Source organism: Erpetoichthys calabaricus, chromosome 1 (assembly GCF_900747795.2).
Source record: "Erpetoichthys calabaricus chromosome 1, fErpCal1.3, whole genome shotgun sequence".
NCBI lineage: Eukaryota > Metazoa > Chordata > Cladistia > Polypteriformes > Polypteridae > Erpetoichthys > Erpetoichthys calabaricus.
Window position 1 is genome coordinate 101238880 of NC_041394.2, and position 26512 is coordinate 101265391.

Below are 26512 nucleotides of genomic sequence, written 5' to 3' on the forward strand. Positions count from 1 at the left end.
TCAATGTCTTTTGGTCGTTTTTCTGACAGTGGGTAATACAGAAGAGCTGATGCTTGCAATTTATTATTACTGATGAGTGAACCACGCGGAGTCCGCTTCGCTGTGAGTTTGGCGAAATCACAAAAATATTTGGGAACTTCACTGAACTCCTCAAAATGCACTGACGTCAATGGATAAAGAGGAGCTGAACTACCTTTGAGTGGATTATGATGGTCCAGTAGTGAAGTGTCCCTGAGGGCTAAGGAAGTGTCTACCAACTATGCTGGACTGATTAGTGCGGCCAAAATTGTGATTTGAACTGTCAGGCGGCTGTGCTAACTACTGGGCCACCGTGCCTCAAACACAAAATGAAGCAAATGGTGACAAACTAGCAATAATTCGATAAAATAACACATTGGCCATGCCACAAACTGGCAGCATGGGACTGGCTCATTCCACTGTTTGAAGTTGCAGCTGGAACTTCTTTTTTGTTTCCCACTTTTTCCTTCAATTCAAGAAGAAACAAACACCCCATAAATAGCAAATAATCTTTTGTTATTATTATTTAATGGGGTGTCATTCTGACATGAGGAGAGGTAGGGGAGAGCTCCTTTAAGGCTTGTTGGAGACAGCCTGGGCACATAGTTAACTATGCATGCAAATCAGCCATTCAGTGCTGCTGGCCACAGGGATCACTGTTGTGTATACAGTGGCAGTACTAAATATGTTCAGCTAATGTACCCCTCAAATAATTATACTTAAAATTTTTTTTTTTTAATTTTTTTGTACTCTGACTGGAGTACTGATCCGGTTGTGACACCAAACACGCGTGAAGCAGATTGGCAACGATCTAACAGTGTGTATGCTTGAAAGTTATGCACATGACTGCTACAGCTCTGTGATGTCATGATACCCTCACAATGTGTCATGGCATGCTGAGATAAAAATGGCTGCTTAGTCCACAAGGCAAATTTCCAATAAAATACTCAGCTAACACGGTCACAGTCAAAGGCAGCATATTCACTGCAAAATACACTGGTCGAATTTTAACGATCAACACTATTCATTATGCACCCAGCTGTTCCTAATATCCGAATTAATCCAACAGTCACCAAAGCACATCTAATACTTAGTCAGAGGCAGGGCAATATTTGTAAAGAATGTCTCATTGCAGCGCAAACTTCACAGTAGAGCACAAGCTCTATATAATACATACACAGTATTGTGGGATAACTTGTAGCAGACATGGGGGACACTCGCAAAGATACCTCCAATACAATGATGGAATATAACAGCAATTTATTAATTAGGAACTCCGCACCTTTTTACTGAAGATTAATGGTTAAATAGATATTATACACACACATATACAGTATATATATCCATCCATCCATTTTCCAACCCGTTGAATCCAAGCACAGGGTCACGGGGGTCTGCTGGAGCCAATCCCAGCCAACACAGGGCACAAGGCAGGAACCAATCCTGGGCAGGGTGCCAACCCACCGCAGGACACACACAAACACACCCACACACCAAGCACACACTAGGGCCAATTTAGAATCGCCAATCCACCTAACCTGCATGTCTTTGGAATGTGGGAAGAAACCGGAGCGCCCGGAGGAAACCCACGCAGACACGGGGAGAACATGCAAACTCCACACAGGGAGGACCCGGGAATCGAACCCAGGTCCCCAGGTGTCCCAACTGCGAGGCAGCAGCGCTACCCACTGCGCCACCGTGCCGCCCCAGTATATATATACAGTATATATATATACAGTATATATATATATATATATATATATATATATATATATATATATATATATACTGTATATCCATCCATCCATCATCTAACCCGCTTTATCCTAACTACACGGGGGTCTGCTGGAGCCAATCTCAGCCAACACAGGGTGCAAGGCAGGAAACAAACCCTGGGCAGGGCGCCAGCCCACCACAGGGATACATATATATATATATATATATATATATATATATATATATATATATATATACTATTGATTCTTATTTTACTCTTCTTACATTGCATACTATAAATAATTCCATGCACTGCTTGTCTTTTTCTGTGCCATTGAGTTAAATATTTTTAATTCAGTATCACACTCTTCTTTAGTCCAAGCATAAATATTAAATGTTTTCCATATTATTTATTACATTATTAATGTTCGTGACAGTCTATCTGGTGTCATTTTGCAACATTACCTACCGTACTAAGTCTGTTGCGCTCACAAGGTGGTCTCTGTTAGCACGCAACTTTGTTCCCCTTCACCTACTACAAGAAGCACAGTTTAACTTGCGCTGTCTTGGTCTGCTGTTAGTTTGCAGCTCTTAGACACACCACAACAGTGCTGAACCATAAATATGTACAAAGTGCTGGAGTCTTACATACGTACTTCACTGGGGTGATGACTTGGTGGTGAAGGGGGTTAGGGGTGAATTCGGTACAACACCTGCCATACTTTTTTCTTTCTTGTGTCATGGAGTGCACCCAGGTCACCCTGATGGTAGATCATCATCCTCCCATGTGTTGCAGAAAGACACTTCTACTTCATATATGATTCTACTAACGTTTAACTTTGTCTCATTACTTTCTACATTATATACGTTCCATAGATTTCATGCCTCGACATGAATAACATTTACAGTAAGAACAGTGACACTCATTTCGATCTAATGTAGCTTAATGATTGCAATTATATGTATTAAGTTTACCTGAGGACGTACTTTTCCCTGCGCTCTATCCCTTTAAATCGTGAGGATTGTGCAGCTGCAAATCATTAACTGAGTGCGGATGAGACGTTAATTTCAGTCTAGCCACCGTTAACGGACAATCTGACTGTCAGTTGAACCAACCGAGGAGAAATACGAAACGTAACGAAAACAAGACAAACATGGTACTGAATCTGATCTTGTTCAACTGTTCACTGACCCGAGGCTCGTCTCATCTTAGTACCATACCGCGTAGCCTGGTCTTGAACAAAAGTGCGAAACTACCTCGGATACACAGCAAATAATTACACAGGAACATCCCCAACTGGAAGCATTCAACGAACTAAGCCAAATAGACTCTGTTGATTGAGTTTAGGTGGCGCGTGCAAGAGCAAACTTATTCCACCGTTTATTAAAGTTCCGTTCAAAGTTGGTTCTTAATTGTGCAAAGCTCTAGGAATGCTCATTGTATAAGCAACACCATAATTAGAGATAAATCAGAGTCTGTGAGCTTCGAGACTATAAAACTACCACTTTCACAATTCAAAAATAAAAAAAAAGTTGTTCTGTTTTTTTTCTGTTACTGATCAGAGAGAAAGTAAATCATCCCAGCCGTTGTTTCACTCCGGAGTATTTTTTATGTGGGAGCATCAGAAACCCATGTGATTCCAGCTCTGGAAAGTTACATGCTGTCTTTTAAAATTTTAACATGGCAGAGAAGAGTCGGTGGTGCTCGGTGTGGATCGGATCAGAAACGGGGATTTTGAAAGGTAGAATATTGTTTTTTTCCTGATAAAGACATAGTATATAACAAAGTTAAAGTGTAAAATTCGGAGCACATGGTTACTCCGATCGCCTGCTGTTTTTATATTACAGTAGAGCTTAATAGAGTATCGGCAAGTTTCGCATTTAGGAATACCTTTTATATAAAAATGAAATGGGGCAATTGAGCTATTGGGATCACACCTTATATAGTTAAGTGTTTTCCGTTCTCTTTGACATTTTAGAAAGGTAAGTTTTTCATTCTGAAGTTTAGTTTCTATTTTATGTTTTGCCATCAGTGTTTTATTTTAAATTGGATCAAGTGAACATCAAAACTTGGATTTAAGTAAGCTGCCTTGCAAATTTAGAACAGCCATATATGTGTTAAACGGATATAATTACATTTTTAGTAATAAATATGAAGAAAGGTACATACAGCTATACAGTACTATATAAAAACAAAGTTTTTGTATGCCGCACTGCATCTCCACAACTATTTTTGAATTACTGTACCTCATGTAAATTTGACATTAACTTTGCATCTCGCATTTATGTAACGAAAGCTGTCACATTAAAATAATCAAACAGGATGACGAAAGTATTTGTCGAGGTGCAATGTTTGTAAGGTTTTCTGCAGAGTACTGTTGGTGCTCCGTGCTCACAAAGAGACATGCTAAACCGTGGAGTCTTTCTTTTTTTCATTATAGGTGTAAATGTGGCCAAGAAACAGGCATTTAACTTCAGTGACTTCTCTACACTGACCCGTGAACAGGAGGTTTCTGCTATGTGTTGGGGTGACGACCTGGAGTCTGAGGTGACAAAGCACATTGAATTGTTTTGATTTGTACGAAATGAAATACTGACTTCCATATAGTTCCTCACTGAGTAGATGCTTAAGAACATTTGCACAATATTCTAACCATAATGCATTACAAAAATAATAAAAATTATCATGTTTATACCTGGACAACTAAATTAGGTTCAGCACATATTAAAACATATCACATTTCAAACTGATTCACATAAAACTATGATAACAACTCATTTATATCATACACTAGTCGGGCTCCACCCAAGTATTAGTGAGAAAGGACAGTGAGAAGTGCCCTGCCTGGCTCCCCACTCCTGACGTCATGCTTCCCCCTCCTCTCGGCCCACAGCCTCTGTTTCGCATTAGCGCAAATATATCGCTCCTGCAAGCGAACTGTGATTCCTAGTGCGATGAGATAAGTTGCAAAATCAACCAGAATGTTCAAGCAAATTATAGAAAAAACCCCCGATCTAAATCCGTTAAGTACAGTAGTTCTCTCATGAAAAGCGGACAGACAGATGTTGGATTATATATATATATATATATATATATATATATATATAATACTGTATATTATAGTAGAGAGAGAGAGAGATGGGATATAGGATATAGCCAGTTGACCATGAAGGAAAGTAAAACAAAAACAGAGAAAATCAGTCTCGGGATATAACAGTCAAGGTCTGACTAAGTTTCAGTTCAGGAGCCCTAGGCCAACTGGTTGAACATCCCTTATGAGTATTCTACAATACAAGTTAGTGCTGCGGAATATTGCACTATTTTTTCCACAAACACTGCATGTATGGTTCTTGGTAGACTGAAGATTACAATTCACCCTTCAAGATTCAGGTGTTATATTATGGAGGATGTAAAGTTATGAATGTACATGTAGTATAAAAAAAAAAAAATAAAAAAATAAGTAATGATATAGTAAACGGGTAGCACAAAGGATAGTGCTCATTTCTCACAATTCCAAAGTCCTGTGTTTCGGTCTCGCGTCTAATCTCTGTCTGTGTGGAGTCTGCATATTTTGCTTTTTTTTTTTTTGTTTGTTTGTTTTTCCACCTGCATTCAAAATACAAGCATGTTGTTGTAGTAAAAATTTTGAGTTTGGCAGCTCTGGATGCCTATGTAAGTGAGCCCAGTGGTAAATTGGCTCCATACCCAAGGTTAATTGTGCCTTATACCTGATGATACTAGGATAGGTTTCATCCTATTTCAACTATAAATTGGGTTAAGATGGTCTGTGAAAGTTAGGCACTTTACATACTTAAGTGCGAAATCAGAATTTTGTTCAATACCAGATTTTCAGTATTGGAATACTTTTATCTCTAAGGTTTAGCTTTCTTACAAAAACTGCTAAAGTAGTAATAGAGGTAGAAATAAAATTAGTATAGTGAGGTTCTTTCATGTCAAACAACTTAAAACGCCTTATCACTCTCTGACAAACAGGAATGTAGGAAAGAATATAACCAAAGTAGAGTGATGTATCTCTCACTTAAGCTCACTTAAAGCTTTTAAGCCCATATCGGCACTTCCTGTGTGATTTTGGGCTATACAAAAATAAACTGTATTGTATTGTACTTAAATGTGGTAGCAGTGCAGGAGACACGTGAAGGCTAAGGTATTACTGTTAGTTGCAACCCTACAAGACAATCATATTTTACATAGTCCTTAAAGTACATAACCTGTAACACATGGTATGTATGACCTTTAGATATTTATATATTGATATTTTTGGATGTACCGCCTGCTTTGAGTACAAATTAACTCTCTTTTGTTTGCACTTGGGTCTGTCTTGGGCCATTACTTTTTCTGATGTACATGAATGACATAGATTTCACTTTAGTTAGTAAACCTGTGAAATTTGTAGATGACAATAAAGTTGGAGGAATGGCAGATGGTGAGGAGGCAGCAAAAACAATTCAGAAAGACTTGGTCAAGCTTCAGAACTGGACAAACATTTGGAAAAAGTAGTTTAATGTAGAAAAGTGCAAGTGCTACAAATGGCCAAAAAAAACCTTAATTATAAATACAAGATGGAAGACACTGTCCTAAAGGAAGCAACCTCTGAGAAGGATTCAGGGGGTTTATTTTGGCACAACATTTCATCATCTAAGCAATGTGCAGAATCAATTTAAAGAAGCAAATAAAATATTTGACAGTAAATACTGTTGAATATAAATCAAGGGAAGTTATGGTTAGACTGTATGATGTATTTGTGAGACCACATCTGGAGTAATGAGCAATTTGGTCCATATTACCAGAAAGAAATGACAGCACTTGAAGTTGTGCAGAGGAGAGCAACCAAGTGCATCCTAAGACTTGTTGTACTCGGACATACTCTGATTTAAACCTTTTTAGTCTCATGCCGAAGGGATTGTGTGGGAACCTAATCCAGGTTTTCAAAATTGTCAAAGCTTTTGATAAAGTAGATATATCAGAATTCTTTCAAGTTAACGCACTGAAAGGAAGCAAAACTGTAAAAACTGCTACACAGCCTTCTTGTGGGACTTGACTAGTAATTTTGTAAAGTAAGAAAGCTGATATAATTAATATGTAAGAAAGTAACCCTCAGTCTATGTATGAAACTTCTTAATTCAATTTCAGGTCATAGGTGATTGTAATCTGCAAAAACATCAGGTTTAAGGCAAGAATCAACTCTGTGGATGGGGTACAGGTCTGTCACAGAGCATATTCACATATACACAAACATACTCACTCATATGGAATCATAGTTTCCATTTCGTTTACAGTAATCCCTCGCTATATCGCGCTTCGCCTTTCGCAGCTTCACTCCATCGCGGATTTTATATGTAAGCATATTTAAATATATATCGCAGATTTTTTGCTGGTTCGCGGATTTCTGTGGACAATGGGTCTTTTAATTTCTGGTACGTGCTTCCTCAGTTGGTTTGCCCAGTTGATTTCATACATGGGACGCTATTGGCAGATGGCTGAGAAGCTACCCAACTTACTTTTCTCTCTCTCTTTCTCTGATCCTGATGTAGGGGGATTGAGCAGGGGGGCTGTTCGCACACCTAGACGATAAGGACGCTCCTCTAAAAATGCTGAAAGATTATCTTCACGTTGCTATCTTTTGTGCAGCTGCTTCCTGAAGCGACATGCTGCAAGGTGCTTCGCATACTTAAAAAGCTCGAAGGGCACGTATTGATTTTTGCTTGCTTGTTTTTCTCTGTCTCTCTCTTTCTGTGCTCTTGATGGAGGGGGTGTGAGCTGCCGCCTTCAACAGCTTTGTGCCGCGGTGCTTCGCATACTTAAAAGCCAAACAGCCCTATTGATCTGTTTGCTTTCGTCTGTCTTTATGACAGTCTGTGCTCCTGACGCAATCCTTTGAAGAGGAAGATATGTTTGCATTCTTTTAATTGTGAGACGGAACTGTCATCTCTGTCTTGTCATGGAGCACAGTTTAAACTTTTGAAAAAGAGACAAATGTTTGTTTGCAGTGTTTGAATAATGTTCCTGTCTCTCTACAACCTCCTGTGTTTCTGCGCAAATCTGTGACCCAAGCATGACAATATAAAAATAACCATATAAACATATGGTTTCTACTTCGCGGATTTTCTTATTTCGCGGGTGGCTCTGGAACGCAACCCCCGCGATGGAGGAGGGATTACATATTACATATCTTTGAATGTGGGAGGAAAACTTGGAGTACCTGGAAGCAACACATCTGGGCACACAGAAAACATAGAAACTCTACACAGTCACCAGGCCAGCATCCAAATCCAGTCTCCTAAAGCTGTGAGTCAGTAGCAGTAACAAATGCACCACTATGCTGACCTATAAAGAGATGAAATTGAGTGAGACCCAGTTAGTGATTCGTATTTCTATAATAAGATTTTTTTTTTTTTTTTACATTAAAAATAACTGTCTAGGTACCTAGCCTCAATTTCAACATTTATAAAAATATATATACAGTATATATTTTATAAATAACTGAAAATTCTAAAAGACTGTTTTGTATACTGATGGGCAACACTCATAACGTGTTCGTGATGACAAGGCTTTGAAGGTTGAATAATGATATGATGTGTGTAAATGCAGGTGATAATGCATTTTCAAGTTGTTTTTCCTTAAACATTTCCATCTACCTCAAAATCAAAAATTTTCAGTAAGACCTCACTAAGCTGCATCCAATTTTTCACACCCATTCTCTTGTTAATATTAAGCATGCTACACTCTGATAATACAGTACAGCGCATGAACAATCCACTTGAAGTTGATCTTGTTGCTTACAACGGGCAACATGGCCAGAAATATATACATCACATTTGGGTATCTTTTCACAAACTCTGGTCAGGAAGGTAAGACAGTGCCTTTATCACCTGAGGTAGCTGAGGAAATTCAAGGGCTCCCCACCTATTTTGAAAACTTTTTACACCGGTGTCATAGACAGCATCCTAACACAGAGCTGCACATCATGGTTTCAGAATTGCTCAGTCCAATATTACAAAGCCCTGCAGATAGTGGTGCATTCAGCAAAGCGCATCTTTAGGTCAGCACAACCTTCTATGTAGGATATCTACACCAAGCTCTGCAGAACCAAGGCATTTAAAATAATTATGGACTCTACCCACCCCAGCAACAGACTGTTCAGCCTGCTTAACTCAGGCAAGTGGCTGTAAAAACTGAAAGACTCAAAAGAAGCTTTTACCCTCGGGCTATCAGGATCCTAAACTTTGACATGCCAACAAACATTCAAACCTAAAACTCATGGCCCACTCGCTGTAACGTACTGTACTGTCACTTTATACTTTTAACTGTTTCAGATTTTAACTTAATTTTAATCTTGTTTAACCTCATTTACTTTCTTGATTTTATTTAATTTAGTTAATATTATCTTTTTCTTTAGCTTTATTATTAGTTCTATTGTGTGTTTTGTTTTTGTTTTGCACAATCTTGGAGTAGACCAGCTTTTCATTTCACTGCATGTTGTACCTCTATAACTGTGTGTGTGACGAATAAACTCCTGAATCTTCTTGTTGACATTGCAGGTAAGGCAATTTTGGACCTCCCTCTGTGTAATTGTAGATTGTCTGTATCACATAACAGCAATTACATGTAGACTTACAAAGATAAGAAATCAACAAATGCAGTGGAGTATTTTATTTTTATTAAAGATTTATGGTATTTTTCCACCAAATATCAGGCATCAATGTGCTATTCTTTGGAGGAGTTAACTTAATGAACAATCAAGTGTGCAAAAATATTTAATCTTGCATATATCTTTTCAGGTACTGGTTGGCTGTGTAAATGGGACAGTGAAGACATTCAGCGTGGAGAAGGGAAAGTTTACAGAGTTTAGAGACTGTTCCGGGGGAGAAGGACCTTTTAGAGGTTTAGCAGTACACAACAGGTATTCCATGTGTTTATTTAGATTCACTAATATAATTTACAAATATGTTAAATATACTAAAGTGGGAATATCATTTGCACACTCCTTTCATATTGAGTACAATCAAAAAAGATCAATATAGTAAATGTTAAATCTATTTTTATTTGCATTCAATATATATGCACAGTGCAACACAGTCTACCTTAATAGAACATGGAAAAGTCAAGACAGTACCTCTGGAATAGGCATTTCAAAACACATTGCAGTTGTTTAACAAACTACATAGACAAATTTAGCAATATGATACAAGGGCATGCACAAAGTTGAACATGTGATTTTATAAAGTTGTATAGTGTAAGAAGTGACCGCAACAGATTTTGTGTATTTTGAATGTTCTTATAGCATAAAGTTGTGTAAATTAGTATTCTGGAATGTTCACATTCTGGGTTTTATAGGTGAATAATTAAGTTTTTAGTTCTGTATCAAGGGGAAATCCAGTTTAGTAGTAATATCTGCATGATTTGCTCAGAAGTACAGATTAGACAGAAGCATTTCAACAAATTAATTTATTGTAGCAACTATGAGATTTAGTATTGAACAGTATGGTTCAAGATTTTGTCCAACAAGAAGTTGGTTAATCTGTACAGGCTCTAGTTTATAAACTAAAGCAGTACATTTTCTTCATTGTACACAAGATTAAAAATGAGGCTTGCCTGATAATAGTGTCTTTAGATTGGACAGGGTACAGGCTTTTTATGGCGTACATTTATATGCAGTTAACCTTTCTACTCATATTGAAATAAATCGGGTATGTTTTCTATAGATAGAATAATAGGTATATAGTAAAAATGCCTCTGGTATGGTATATTGACTAGGCCTGGGTAAAAATGTAGGTTTTTTTTTTTCCCCGATTAATCATTATTTTTCGTTTTAAATGATTCAATATCAATTCTAAAAATCTCAAGATCGATCTTGTGAATCTATATCCTGCTCAATTACAATATGTAGATTTTTGCTTCCGATCCAGTAGGTGTTGCTAAGGCTTTCTACAGAAAAAGCAATTTAATATCTAATCTGTGCCTTCTACACTTAAATCAGATATGTGAATTTGCTACGGATTCAAACGGTGCCTTGGTAAAGAACAACTGGATAAAAGCAAAGCCATATATAAGCTGTGCAACTCAGATGTTAATTACTGTTGCAAAACAACAAATCTGGGAAATCATTTACCCCGATGTCACCCATAAACATAATCTCAGTCAACATCCAGAGGAAAGAGCCTACACAATCGACACTGGAGATGGTGGGTAGCTCCAAGCTTCCATTTAATTTGCCTTGTGCCCAAAAAATAACACACTCTATAGCAGTTTTTATCTGTAAAGATCTGAGACTGTATACTGTTGTTGAAAATGAGGGCTTTTGACAAATGATACAGATTTTTGAACTGGTGTATTATACCAACCAGAAAGCAAATGAGTGAAGTTGTTGTACCTAGGCTTTATAAAGATCTTAAGCTAAGCTAAGCTTCAGTAGATCTTTCAGGTCAGCGGAGACAGTAGACCTAACTTGTGACAGCTGAACATCCAGGGCAGCAGATTTCTACGTGACAATCACATGTCACTACATTAAAAATTATCAAGTTGCAGACAAGCGCACTGCATGCAAGTCACAGTGGGCACAACCTCACTACCTATACAGTATGCAGAGCTGTTTAGGTAACTGGCTGTTGTTCCAAAAACCATTCTAGCATTTCCAATGAATGTTTCATTGTGTGGCCCCATCCATTGCAAGTTTGTGTGTTGGCAAGTGAAATAAATGTTGCTTCTCTTTAAGCAAATGGCTAGCTGTACTGCTATGATGGAAAAAGTTTGCAATGTGCCTCAACCAGCCAAGCACTCTGGCTGTTGTTGGAATTTTCAGAGAAGCCTGCAATTCCAAAGTTAGCAGATGTGAATATCTCCATAAACTGCGCCGCACGTATCATATTAGTGGTGTTGTCTGTTACGATAGCCAGTTATTTTTCTTTAGGTTCCATTCATCAGCTCTAGAGCCTCATTTTAAAACTCTTCCTTTTTGTATGAGGTGGAAGTGTAAAGACACATTTTTCGAAAACTAATTGATGCAACTGAAAATGTGTAACACAAGTCTTTCCACTGTATCTTTAATTTTGACTAATTCAAGATTATTTTAAATGCCTAATAGGGGAATAAAATTGGCCAATGGTATAGCTGAAGGGTAATTACTTGGAGATTCATAACACATGAATAGGTTATTGAATAACTGGGATGTGGAGATGTGATGTGAAAGTTTTCTTTTTTTTTTTTTCTTTTTTAAAAGAGCAATGATATTTTCTACATCTTCCAAATCCTGATGTTACGTGTTCATTACTGTCAAGTATTTCTTCTTAAATGTCATTTTATACTTATGCATATGTTCTGAATTCACTATGCAGACACCCTTCAAATAAAGTGTTACTGAAATTTATCACATTATATTAATGTTCTCTATGTATGGTTAAATAATCTCTTAAAAAAGCCACCACTTCACATACAAAAGTGCATGCTAATTCAGTCGAGATAAAATTTATATCAAATCGGGACATCAGTACCAATACCCAGCCCTATTGATGACTGTTGAAAGGGAAAAAGTTTTAATGTCAGAATTAAATGTGCATATATTAATGCGTATATAAGCAAAATATTCTGGTTTAAAAAAAAAAAAAAAAAAAGATGATTCATAGTGACTTTCTGCTAAATAGAGGTTTGTTGATGTTCATACTTTAGTTCACTCATTACCTGCGTGGAATCAGGAGTTCTCAAGGTTTGGAAAGAAGGATGTCCAGACACAGTAAGTTGTTTGTTTTTTATTTACAATAAAACCTCTATTATCTGTCGGGTTGGGACCGAAGCTATGATGGATAAGAAAAAAATTGGATAACAGAACAGCCACTTCAAAAATGATATACAGTAGATTAGTGAATAGTTGTATTTTATTTACAAAATAAACTATTAAAACTAATAATTTATGCAATATTGTAACAACCAGTGAAATAAGCAAACTCAACCCTGAGGTACTAGAGTTTTTTACATTTTACCTGGAGTCTTCATTCTGTAATAAACGGTGCCCTGTCTTATACTCTGTCATCTGGGTTACAGAGCACACCTCCAAAACAATAAAACTAAGCTTTCACTAACAGTTTATCTCCTGTCACTCGTGTTCTGTGTTTCTGTATACTGCAAACATTCCTGCTTATTGTCTCCTACTCAAAACTTCCTTCTTTCCACCACACCTTCCTTTTTCTCCTAACTTCTCCTGTCACTCATCTCCAGTAAGAGGCCTGTCTGCCTCTTACAGAACACAGTCCCATCACTTACAGCATTCATTCCACCCTTTCTGCTCTCACACAGCACATCATAAACTGCCAGCACATCACAATATATTTACAAAACATAATATAACGGAATTTAAAAAGAAAATTACAATACAGAAGAACTTTGCCATCAGTTGTTTCCATTTTCAACATGTTTTTCAATTTTTTGGGCATTATGATTTGTATCATTCAACTGTTATTCTTTCTACTCTGTAAATTGAAGCAATGCTTGACATTATTAAATTCAAATTTTTTGTGACAGTTCCTACTCCACACTTGTAAGTTTATTGGCCATAACAATGTAAAGTAGATTTATTATAAGAAAAGAGAAAAACTACAAAACGCTATTAATACTGAATGTATGTAACTGACACTGTGAGTTCAAAATGATACATGAGACATGGTGATGGCATATTTATTTAATATAACTGACGGTTAGTTGAGTGATGAATAATAAAGGTTTTACTGGGGGTGGGGGTATGTATGGTGGTAAGAGAAATTAAGTGAAAGGATATTTTTGAGAGGAATTCAGCCTGTGGTTTAATCTTTCTAGCCTATTGTAAATGTGTATTATACCTTGGTTTACTGCAAGCATATAAGTATAGCAGGATCAGTTTTTTGCCCTTTTATTTTTACTGTTGTGTTCCTGTTTCAAAACTGTTAATTTTACAAAGTGAAGCAATGCCACCTCTTCCATATTTTTGTATTGCATAATCTGTATATATGTCAACGTGATTTATAACTCAGTTGCAAAGTAAACCTGCTTAAAGTAGATTTAAACTATTTTGAAGTCTACATTATTTACTTAAATTATACCACATAATAGAATATTTAACATCTACATAGTATAGTCTCGGATGTCTTAAAATGAGCAGAGTGTTTAGGTTTTACACAATAATGTATATCTTGTCACATTTCTTATTCTTAACAAAACTTATAACACTATTGTGCTATCAATGAAAACTTTCAACCTTTTTGTTTTTCTTAATCATATTCATAAGGTTTAGTAGAAGGGGTTTCCATCTCACAGCATCTAGATTTTGGACTGTGTTGGTATTCTGCCTTTTTAAAAGATGAAACATATGCTTTCATGCCAACTTGTAACTCCTATTTGTCCAATTTTAATTTTATCCATGCATTTCCTTTTATTTTGCTCATTACCAATTGTGTGGAGGTCCACACCACCCAAAATTACTTAAAAAATAAATAAATAAATACATTAGCAGTCAAACACCTTTCTGTGAAAAGGTACTTGCCCCTTCCAGATTCTCACTGTTGTAAATTTTTCATTATAATTTTCCTCAAGTTTTCAATCCAGATGAAGTTACATATAAAAGGAATGTACTTTTTATTATTTATGCAATTTGTTAATTTAAAAAGTTATCCAATACCAACTAGTACTGTGTGGAAAAAGTAATTACCTCTTATACTTCGTAACTGGCTACGCCACCTTTAGCTGCATGGAAGGCAATGAAACATTTCATATAATTCAATGTCAATCTTTTGACATTGCTAGAGAAAAAAATTAGCCTACTGTTCCTTGCAGATCTGCTTCCCTTCCTCAACCCTTCATGGGGTTCTGGTGTGAGCGTATTTTGTGTTTTGGATCATTATTTTGCTGCATGACCCAGTTAAATTTTAGGTACATTTTGAATGGTCAGACTTTCACCCTAAGGATTTTCTGGTACAGAGTACAATTCACAGTTGGTTCAATTATGAAAAACTGTCCAAACCATCCCACACACTCTCACTGCCACTATAGTGTCTGACTTTTTTGCCATGATTCCCTAACCGTAATTACTGACAAACACACAAATTTTGAATGTGAAGAGTGCAGGTATACTCTTCGCAGTATGGTGTTGCAGTGCTTGTAGAATCCAAGTGGCTATAGTTTGTCATTCTTTATGTCGCACTTTGAGTGCCTCCTTAATACTGACTTGTGCAGGAACATAGGCTTTGCAGATATTTTAATTGCCATGGAAATTTTCAAACATGAATATCTAGAATAGCATTCATGTATACTTTTGCTCTTTTATTTGAAACTGTCTGTTCCTGAACACAGTGATATGTGAACCATTTGGAAGGAGGTGAGATAGATTAATAATGGCATATGTATTTACTTTAGGTTGAAGTAAATGTGGGACGTGATGTGTATAAAATGAGACAGAGCACTTCAGAGGGCCATAAGGTTGCTATCGGAGGCAAGGAAAATGACTTAAAAATCTGGGATCTGCAAAGACCTGAGGAACCAGTTTTTAAAGCCAAAAATGTAAGTTTCCATGTGAATATTAATGTATTGCTTTGTTGCAAAGAGAAAGTCCATCTCGTTGGTAAGTGACTTATTTTTGTGCGGAGAAGCTCAATATAATTTTAATATTTTAAAATAAAATTTGCTCATTTGTGAGCTTTAGAAAAGTCAGCAGTTCAAATGATATTTGGAAGGTCTTGTAAATAAATCCATTCTGCTTTGTTAAAAAACAATTTTAATGAGCATCTATAAAGACGAGAACATAAAAACATAAAATTGAGTTTTTTTTAGTCAATTCCTACAGCATGTTGTTCTAAAATCTCATCCAGTTTTTAAAAAAGCTGCCAGGAGTGAACTTTGACTTATGAGTTTATTTCAAGGTTCAGTTGCTCGCTCGAGAATTAAAAGGTTTATTTCATTTAACCCATCAGAAAAGAGCATTGCCTTTGCTCAAGGGATGTTCTTGGTTTTGTGTGTCTGCCTAGCTTTCAAGGCGATTATCTCAACTTTGCAGTGTGATAACTAGAACGCCATAAGTTCTAAAGATACAGTCTCAGTGGTACATTAGCTTTTGTTGACATGTATTTAATAGTTTTAAATATACAACTTTTTATTTACCCTTTTAATTGATTCTACTCATTGCTTGGGTAATTTATATTTATTTTGTGTTAATATGTAATGATTACACATGAAGAATTTAGAACTTTACTATTGCATGCTCAGCTTTTTTGCCTGTTATGAAGATTGCACAATTCTTTTTGAATTGTCTTCACTGCTGTCAGTATTTGCTATCTCTACAATTTTGGTGTCCTCTGCAAATTTCACAAGTCTCAAACATAACAAAGCACAGGTCACTTGGGTACTTAATTGATCTTGCTGCATGCAGAACATTTTGCTTTTATTATAAGGAGTATGGCCAAGAGTATATTTATGATTCATTTATGCTCTTTCCTCATTATTTTGAATGACTCCTGAACTTTGTGCAGAATGAATTTATAGAATAATACAGTGTTCCCCAGTACTTTAATATATTTACAAGCGAGCTTCATGATCTTCCTGTCTCTGCTGTTCCACAGTAATGATCAGTAGGACATCTTTCTGCAAAGGCATTGCTAGTATTTTTCTGATGCATGAACATCTTACAAGATGAGTATGGGTGATTGCTCTCTTACCGCACTTGTGTCCTGTGTATCATAGATCTGCAACCTGTGACTGGCAGCAGTCTAATAGAACAGTACAATAGAGGAAAATTGGTTTAACATTTTTAGCATTTGTTACAGTTGTAAACTAGTCTCTTTCTAAAACAAAAATGTGACAGTTTTACGATTGTATGCAAGTTTTCTTCATCAAGGCACTGATAACTTTGGATGTTGCCTAATAGTGACCCATTAGGATTTAGGATTTTCTTTTTATTTCAGTTTGAGATTAAAGATCAAATTGCAATAGGTAAAATTAAATTAAATAAAAAAATGCAAACAGTACATCATTAAGATGCATTAAATCACAATCGGTACATAAAACTTCACACACATCAGTTTAGTGAGCTGTGTGAATAAAATGTGTCTTAGGATATGAAAAGAACAGTGTTAATGAATTCTTAACAAATTCTGAAAAGGCTTTGCACAATCCCTTGTAGTTTCCACATAACATTCCTTTTGAGTTATAGGGAGTGAGTTACGTTTCTTACTTTAGCGCAAGATAAGTTGACACGATCCTCCTAAATAAAACTGCTGAAGACATTGCTGCCAATCAGAGTGCTGTTTTGATGGTTTCCATTATACTGCAAAAATTAACTATAACTAGATCTCCAGATTTCCTTGTTACTGTAATGTATAGATCTCTGAACTACTGTATTTTGAGGAAATCAATGAAAAGTGATCTAATTCACTTTAACGTGCAAGATAGTTGACTGGGAAGTTTACATGTTTTTAAATTAATTTTACACTTAAATCATATAAAAAATATACATTGTATTTAATTTAAAAAAAAGTACCACATCAACGGCATAGTGTGTTGCTTTTCGTTCAGTTTCTTCACTTAACTGTTTTACCCTTAAACATTTCTGAAGATGGATAGATAGATGTTCAATTGCAGTTACAAAAAGCATTGGTGATAATGGAAAAATCCTATCTTTTTCCATGTTCTAATGTGAAATAGTCAGGATTAACATTTTTACCCAAATAGTATCTAGGGTAGAATACGTAAAACCTTATTTGTATAGTACATTCCATTCTGTCAACACATTTTTCTGTATCTAGAGATAAGAACTCTGGAAGCTCAAAACATGTTGGTGCATATACTACATCAAAGAAAGGTAGACATCTGCTTTCTAACTGTTAAAGATGAACAGTTTGATCTTGTTGTTTTATCAAAGAGAGCAATTTCTGTGTTTTTAGCTAAAGGTTTCGCCATGATCTTAACATTCAGTAGAGTAGATAGATAGATAGATAGATAGATACTTTATTAATCCCAATGGGAAATTCACATTTATAGGATATATGGTTGGAAAAATAGTGATTGATAATAAACACAGTGTGTATTGGTTAGAATTAATTTTACTAAATAATAAATACACATTACAATAGAAGGATATTATTTATATTTATATTTATGTGAAAAAGTAAGTACACCCCATGAATTTTTTTTTTTTGTAACAAATTTTTTTTGTGAAAATAAACAGCTCTGAAAACCCTTCCATGTGTCTGGGAAAAGACAATCAGGAAGGGAACAAAGCATTTCTCACCTCAAACTGTTAGTGCAAATTATTTTGATCACGAGAACTATTAATTGTAATTTACTAGATAGAACAAAGCCAGCTAATGTATTAAGGTATTGGTATAAATGTAACTAAAAGGTTAAAACTTTTGAAATATAAGTGCTGTCAATGTGTTAAGTTTATTCCCAATCCCAGTAAGGAAGTGCAGCAACATTTTGCAGGCACACATGTTTGCTTGTGCATTCTCTTTCTCTGTCTTACACACAAAGAGGGAGGGGGAGATTTGGGGGGGGGGGGGGGTAGATTGAGGGTGGTGATAAGCTGAGCAAATAAAAGTAACTTTCAGATAGGGGTGGGCGGTATGACCAAAATTCTATATCACGGTATTTTTCTAAATTATCCCGGTTTCACGGTATTTGATGGTATTTTTTTCCCATGCATGAGTGGATGTTAAACACATTTTCCACTGCAATTACTGGCTATGAATAACCTGTTCCACTGTCAAGAGCATTGTACATTGTACAAAAAAAACATTTTAATGTGCACACAAGTATTAATACAGGTTTGCATTGCCCCATAAAGTGATACTTTTCAAGGGGGTGGCACTAATGAAGAGAAGGAAATCACATTGCATGACAGATGCAGTCAAAATATAGAACCTTTTTATTTAACAAATTTTGCAAAAACTTAAATTATAATTTTGACAACATATTTTCAACCATCCAAAGAGGTATCCAGAAGTGCTTGTCAAAAGTTGAACTGAACATGTCTTAGAAAAGGAATAAATAAATATTTTTTGTAAAACAACTACACTTTCTGTTAATGTTAACAATCTCTGTCCACTGACACGTTAAAGTGACTAATTAAACTGCATAATATTTAAACTAATAAATAATAACAATAAAATAAATAATTGTATTATTACTGATAGTTGCACTATTACTTCAAGGCTTCAAAAGCCCAGGTGCATTACACAGTATTCACCAAATTAAAATAAAATAAAACAAGTGCAATCTTGGTGATGACATCTTTACCAACTGAACTATCATTTAGGCAAACTGCATTAATATGGACCTTGCTTCAAGCTAAGCTATATACATAAATAATACAACTGCAACTTGCATTTATAATTGTATTTGTGGTATAGCCCTACGGAATCGTATTAGGGCCACGGTGAAGAAAAAAAAATACGGACACAGGGAAGAAAAAAAAAACTATACGTCGTGAATAAAGTCGACATTTCCACTTTATTCTTTCCGTTTATGTCGAGATTAAAGTCGACATTTCCACTCTCTCATAGTTTACTTTATAATTAAAGTAGAATGTCGTAAACTAAACTTCATCCTAAAATCATTGTTTAATTTACTAGATTTTCTCAAACCCTGTCATAAGTTAATGTAGCACATTAAATGCTTTGTGTTGTGTTCCCCGACCCAGTTGTTAATCACTACGCTTCTTAAACTGACTTCCTCCGCACTAAGAGAAGACAGTGATCACCATACAGAATCTATTCACTGTATGATATTCCTGCTCTCTGAAAATTTAGAATGCTAAGATAAATACTTGATATCATTTTCATGATGAAATGCATTAAAGCAGGTATTAAACATGCATGGTAGTGTGGCGGTAGTGCTGCTCCCTCGCAGTAAGGGGTCCCCGGTGTACGTTCAGTGTAGAGAACTTTATGGCAGGTGTGACGAGGCTCCGAAAAACTGGATGTATGAATGGGTATCGCACAGGTTTAACTTAAATATTGTTTAAATGTTGGGTTTGTGATCTGGTGGTCGGAGAGACAAACACAGAATTCAATGGATGTTATTCTGAGCAGGCTTTCTTTATTGCACGCTTGCTGTCTCTATCTGATGTACCAAAACTCCAATTTCTATCCTTCCTTTTTCTTTCTCCACATAACCAATCACCACATGATAAATGTCTTTGTGAAATTAAAACTAGTTATAAACTTAGCCCACGGAGTGTTCAGAACTTTAAAAATATCTTTGTTATACATGTTTAAGCAAGGCAGGGTACACCCGGGACACCCTTGCTGCGAGGCAGCAGTGCAACCTCCACTCCGCCGTGCCCCCACATGATTAATACATGATTTAATTCACCATGAAAATTATATCAGGTATTTATCTTGGCATTCTAAATGTTCAGAGAGCATGAATATCACGTGAATGGATTCTGTGCAGCGATCGCTGCCGGTGCCTCCTCTTAGTGCAGAGGAAGTCAGTTTAAGAAGCTTGAGGAACACTTAACACAAAGCATTTAATGTGCTATATAACTTATGACGGGGTTTGAGAAAATCTAGTAAATTAAATATTCATTTTACGATGAAGTTTAGTTTACGATGTTCTACTTTAATGACAAATTACGAGAATAAAGTCAACATGTCGTCACAATATTACACAGTACCCAGGTACATTACACTCTATTGAAAACAAATAAAACAAGTACAACTTGGCTTGCAGTATTATCCAATAGTATAGAAACAGTATTTACACATCTGACCTTTTAAAACTAAAGCATCTCCAGGCGACAGACGTGACTCCTTTTTTTCGGCTCTCTGTCCATTTTCACCGCGCGGCATACCAATGCTACCGCCCACTGTTTGGTGGTGTAGCAGTGAAAAAGAGCCCTAGTGCAACAAATCTGTGTTTAGCGGTGTAGCAGTGAAAAAGGTCCCCACTTGAACAGTTTCCCGCTGCGCCACGTTCCGAACGTCGTTTAGGCAATTTAAACCGGTGTTGCGGTATAAGAAAAATCCATATCATAAAAAAAATAAAAAACGGTTTTCGGTATGAACCGGTATACCGCCCAGCACTACTTTCAGACATTAGAAACTTCATAACCAGCCAGAGAACTTACTGTATTTTACATCATGAATTGAAAAAAAAAATATATATATATTTATAAGTTGTGTGCCTTTACCTATAAGAGAGGAAAGGTCTATCTGAGCCAAGACATAAAATAGATAAGTTACTTGCCTTTTATATATGCCTGTATATTTTATTAACCTTATGTTATAAATAAATGGTATTATTTGGTTTATTTCAACAAGCATGTCTAGGTTATTTGTGAAACTATGTCTTCAGGCCACATTTTGAACCTCAATAGAAAAGGTGAAAGTGGTAATGTAGACCGTCACCAATTTATGAATCTTTTTCATAAATTCTACAGATCTCTTAATATTTCTGGCACCCTGGCTAGAAGGTGAAACAGAGATCCTACACCCCATAGGCCATTTTCATGGGTATCTGTGACGACTTCCTTCCAGTTTCTTGCTAAGATAATCAACTTCCTGTTGAATGGTGGTCGGCAAACATAATGGAGCAATCGGTACCGTCATTCAACAGTTCTTTCAAAAATCTTCCAAAAGTCACCATGGCATATGTTACACAATTAGTGGAGCACAACACATCATCAAAAAAACGTACAAATATTTTCATGAAAATTATCTTTTCAACTGCGAAGGTGCTCTCTTGCTAATGGTATTTTGCTAGGTAGCATCATGCCTTGCTAATTTATGAATGGAGCAATTTTCATTTTCTTTTGTTCTTTGTACGTGATTAGTATCAAGCGTGTTAAATATGGAGGTAATGGTAAGATGCAGGTGTCAAAGATCAATGAAGAAAAGTGTGGAACCACATTCCCTTACAGGTTTCATCTAGCAGTTTGCTAACTTTAACTTACATGTGCTGTTATACAGTGGTCTGTGGACACTTATTCACTGCAGTTACAAATATCTTCTGTGCTTGTTTGTTCTGTTACAATGTTGTGTTTTTTGGATTTCTACTCACTGTGGTTGCAGGTCCCTATACTGAATGTTTCTTTACTGGTTATTTCTCCGCCAAAGCAGCTCCACTTCACTCCAATGTTTCTGTGTTTATGGCATTACAAGACTTTTAAACACAAAGTGAATAGTGTTTAATGTGTTTAAATTAGTTAGCCTTCTACTTGTTAGTGATGGTAGGTGTCACTTATATTTAAGGGTATGATAACTTGGTATAGAGTAAAGGTAGTCTAATTTTGCTTGATAATAAAACAAATATAATGGCTAGAGGAATGCCAGTACTGTAGTGGCTGATTGCCTTAGTGTCATATTGCTCTCGTTTTTCCATAGAACTTTGTTCAGAATCCCCATGTTTATTCATTAACCTCATCATCAATTATTTATTATGGCAAACATTTCATTCCATGCCTTGTAGTGTCACATACTTCTCTGTCCACCTGTAAGCCACTTTACAGATTGATGAGCCTGAACAGTTAAACAGCACATTGTGCTCATGTGCTGCAAGGAAAGCACTTTTCAACCACCTGGTCACCTTGTTTTTTCCGTGTGCACATTTTAGTATGATTAAAGTTCAGACAGCCTCATTACCAGTCCCATGTACAAGCTCTCAGCAAACCTGGCTTTGGCCAAGGACTTGGGTAATTTGCATTTATTTGTTATATTTAATCAGAGTATAGCATCGGGTCAGTGAAACTTCTGGGATATTGATCTGTTCAGTTAAGTAGCAGATCCATCCATCCATCCATTATCCAACCTGCTATATCCTAGCTACAGGGTCACAGGGGTCTGCTGGAGCCAATCCCAGCTAACACAGGGCACAAGGCAGGAAACAAATCACGGGCAGGGCGCCAGCCCACCGCAGGGCACACACACACGGGACAATTTAGAATCACCAATGCACCTAACCTGCATGTCTTTGGACTATGGGAGGAAACCCACGCAGGGAGGACCCGGGAAGCGAACCCAGGTCTCCAACTGCGAGGCAGCAGCGCTACCTGGCCCGATTGATAGATTGGCCCGAGGGCCCAGCGTCCTCTAGTGGACCTTGTGCTCACTGCCCGGTACTATGGAGCTCGATTGGCATTTACCATAGAATACCAGAATTGGCAGGTCCACCATTGGTGCCCTGTGCTTTCCACAGATGAGAGCAGGTTCACCCAGAGCACATGTGACAGACATGAAAAGGTCTGGAGAAGCCATGGAGAATGTTATGCTGCCTGTAACATTGTTCAGCATGACCGGTTTGGTGGTGGGTAAGTCTTGGGAGGCATATCCATGGAGGGACGCACAGACCTCTACAGGCTAGACAACGGCACCTTGACTGCCAATAGGTATCGGGTTGAAATACTTGGACCCATTGTCAGACCCTATGCTGGTGCAGTGGGTCCTGGGTTCCTCCTGGTGCATGACCATGCCCGGCCTCATGTGGCAAGAGTATGCAGGCAGTTCCTAGAGGATGAAGGAATTGATACCATTGACTGGCCCCCACACTCGCCTGAACTAAATCCAATAGAACACCTCTTAGATATTATGTTTTGGTCCATCCGATGGCACCAGGTTGCACCTCAGACTGTCCAGGGCCTCTGTAATGCCCTGGTACAGATCTGGGAGGAGATCCCACTGGACACCATCCTTCTTCTCATTAGCAGCATGCCCCGATGTTGTCAGGCATGCATACAAGCATGTGGGGGCCATACAAACTACTAAGTACGATTTTTATTTGCTGCAATGAAATTTTGTCAAAATGGACTAGCCGGCCGCATCATTTTTTCACTTTGATTTTCGGGGTGTCTTTGAATTCAGCCCTGTGTAGGTTGATAATTTTCATTTCCATCAAACGATGTGGCCTCCTTTCATTCCTAACTCATTACCCAGTCCGTATCAGTATAGATATCCAGCATTATATTTTTTTCCCATTAAGATCTGATGTGTTTTCAAAGTGCTCCTTTAATTTTTTTGAGCAGTTTATAATATTTATATATAATATTTATATAGCATGTTCAGTTAATTTAACTGTTTGTTTTACATTGTCTAATTTGTTTAATGCAATTTGTATAATAGAGTATTCAGCCAGAGCCTCTAGACCATTTGGTAGTTAGGAAACTACTATGCCTGGAAAGAGTATCTGTAAATTGACACTGTACAAAGCATACAAGTGTAGTAATAACAACATTGTCATTTGTCTTGGTTAATTTTGGTGGTGCTTTATATTTTGTTCATTGCATAATATGCATTTCATATTAAAATATCCTTTTTGTATTTTAAGTTTGAAGCTTTTTATAAATTCTCATGTATTATTCTGGCTGGAGGTTACTATAATTTGCTTATTTCAGGACCCCTCCCTGACTTGGCAGTGATCTCTGTTGCTGAATCGTTAAGAGACATTACTCTACACCCCATAATCTGCACTGTTTTGCATGGACTATCAGAAATGTGTCTAGCTGATTCAAGGATCAGTGCCTCAAGGCTCAATACTGTCATACTAGCACCCACCTGTTACAACCAGAAGGTACACACAACACGTAAGTGCTCCAGAGTTTCTGAAACTCCCTGTGCTCTGAATGAAACTTGACATCTAATTGTTCACAACTTCCATCAGCTGCTATTGTTGGAGAGTTTAACAGTATGTCCTGAGGTGTCAGCTTTTGATAGAAGTGAGAATAAAACAACAGACTCATTGCACTGACTGGTCAGAAATTTGTAGACTAAGAGTAACAGCAAGTAGATTTCGAGAAGTGTGCCATGTTTGAGGGGAGTCATATGGCCAGACATTGGCAAGAAGAATAATCAAGGGAACATGACAGACAGAAGCAATGAAAAGAGGTCTTGAACTTGAATCCGCATTCTTGGAGCAGTATTTTGAATTCTGTCATGTTAACATTTTACCTTGTGGATTTGTAATTCATCCAGATGCACCTCATCTGGTGTCAGTCTCAATGCAAAAATGTCTGATACTTCTGAAAACCCATGCTTTGGGCCTGTGGAAATAAAATATATACATGTTAAGTGTGTTTCTGAAGCAGAACACATAATGCTCATCAAAGGTCAGGCTACACTTTAAGAAACGTACAAGTACTTCTGGCAGGTGCAAGGTCAGCTGGCCATAACCAGACTGAGCTGGTGTGACTTTATTACAGACACAAAGGGAGACATCACTGGAGGGATGATGCCATGATGTCTTAAATGAAAGAGCAGCAGCAGGACATGTACTACTTTGGTGTCTACATGGAAGAATATTGTAAGATCTGTAAATAACTGTTTTGTAGCCTTAGGTTTAAGAACATTGAAAGGAGGGCTTCTTTTTCTGCAATATCAAGATGAATTCGGTATCCAAAACTCCATGTGATTATTTTTTTTTCTCATAATTGCTTCTGTAATTATTTGGATCCAAATATGTGTGATTGCCCGTTGGGCATGGGTGTGGGCGAATTCACTTCACTGTGTGGTTGGTTGGGATACCTGGCTGATCAAACATACACATGCAGAAACAAACGTCAGGCAGGTGCCTCATTCACACCTCGGACGTTCTGGCTTATCACACCACACCCAATCAGGGTAGGATAAAAGGAGCCTGCACATGACAAAAAAAGATGGAACAGATGGAAACAGAACAGGAAAGAACATAAACGATAAAGATACAAAGAAGAGAATGGATGTCAATAAAGGAAGTTGGAACAAGAGGCTGGGATCAAGTGAGCCCATTCTAGAGAGATCACAGGTATGTGGTCTGGAGCAGAGCCTCAGGGTGAGCAGCCTGGAGCTGAAGAAAGGGCACTTCTATTGAGGGATGATTGGTGAGTAGGATTGGCCCAATATGCAGTGTCTTCTGCGGATGCTGAGGGACTGGCAACAGGAAACGAGTGTGACCCAGCGAGCTGCCCCATGGTTGCCAAGGGCCCAACAATGGGGACCTGAGCCTGGATATAAAGGTCGACTACACCTGTCAACAGACTTTAGAAGGCATTGGGCCTCGTGTTTGAGAAGAAAAAGGTCTGTCTCTAGATTTGTTTTATTGGAATATTTATTGACATGATTTTAACCACTACACGCTCTCACTAGCTTTTATGGATTATTTATTTATTGAAAACATTATATTATTTAATTCCCTGCACTTTTCAATTGTTTTAATAAAAGCACTTGAACGCTTTTCACTTACGCTTTGGCTGTATGTATGTGTCCTCATTTGTCCAGCTCATCTCGGTTATGACTGTTAAAGGTGCTTAAAGGAGCATGGAGCTAATCCCGCACTATCACAAATGTCAGTATTAGATTTACATTTGCACTTGATTGCTGATTCTTTGTTAGTCACATAAGCGGTACAGTGGAGTTTTAATAAAGATTACATTAAAATAATTATATTAAAATGCATAAGTATTCCTGATGAAGGAGGACACATATCAGTGTCAATACTTTTTCTGAGTTCATCTTTTGTGTTCCAAGTGGTACATCAGAAATGACATCCTGAAAATAATCCCCCAAATGGCTCTCTGCACAATCGTATACAGAGAGCCGTACTTGTTTGCCATCTTCCCAACTGTTCCACTTAAAGCGGGATGGGACAGCTCCAATTTTGAGATGCTTACAGTGTACAAATGGAAAGTAGTCCTTTTCTGTAAAATGCAGACAACATACAAAATAGCTGCTTTGATTAACACAAAACACTGAACCTTCTTTATGTCTTATTGCGTGAGCCCATTTCTTCTTTTAGCCTTTATCGACTGGGAGGTTGTGAAAACTCATATATAATTGT

The 26512-nt window shown here is 37.1% G+C and overlaps 1 protein-coding gene across 1 annotated transcript in view; it reads left to right on the forward strand.

Annotated features, from left to right (window-relative positions):
* Window positions 1–2827: 2827 nt before the first annotated feature.
* The window catches only part of wdr74 (WD repeat domain 74), a 36360-nt gene continuing 12675 nt past the window's right edge, over window positions 2828–26512 (forward strand). The window contains exons 1-5 of the mRNA XM_028804432.2: window positions 2828–3476; window positions 4176–4282; window positions 9535–9656; window positions 12419–12482; window positions 15131–15274. Coding sequence (XP_028660265.2) covers window positions 3416–3476; window positions 4176–4282; window positions 9535–9656; window positions 12419–12482; window positions 15131–15274 — 498 coding nt within the window. The 5' untranslated portion in view covers window positions 2828–3415. The remainder of the gene's footprint in view (window positions 3477–4175; window positions 4283–9534; window positions 9657–12418; window positions 12483–15130; window positions 15275–26512) is intronic.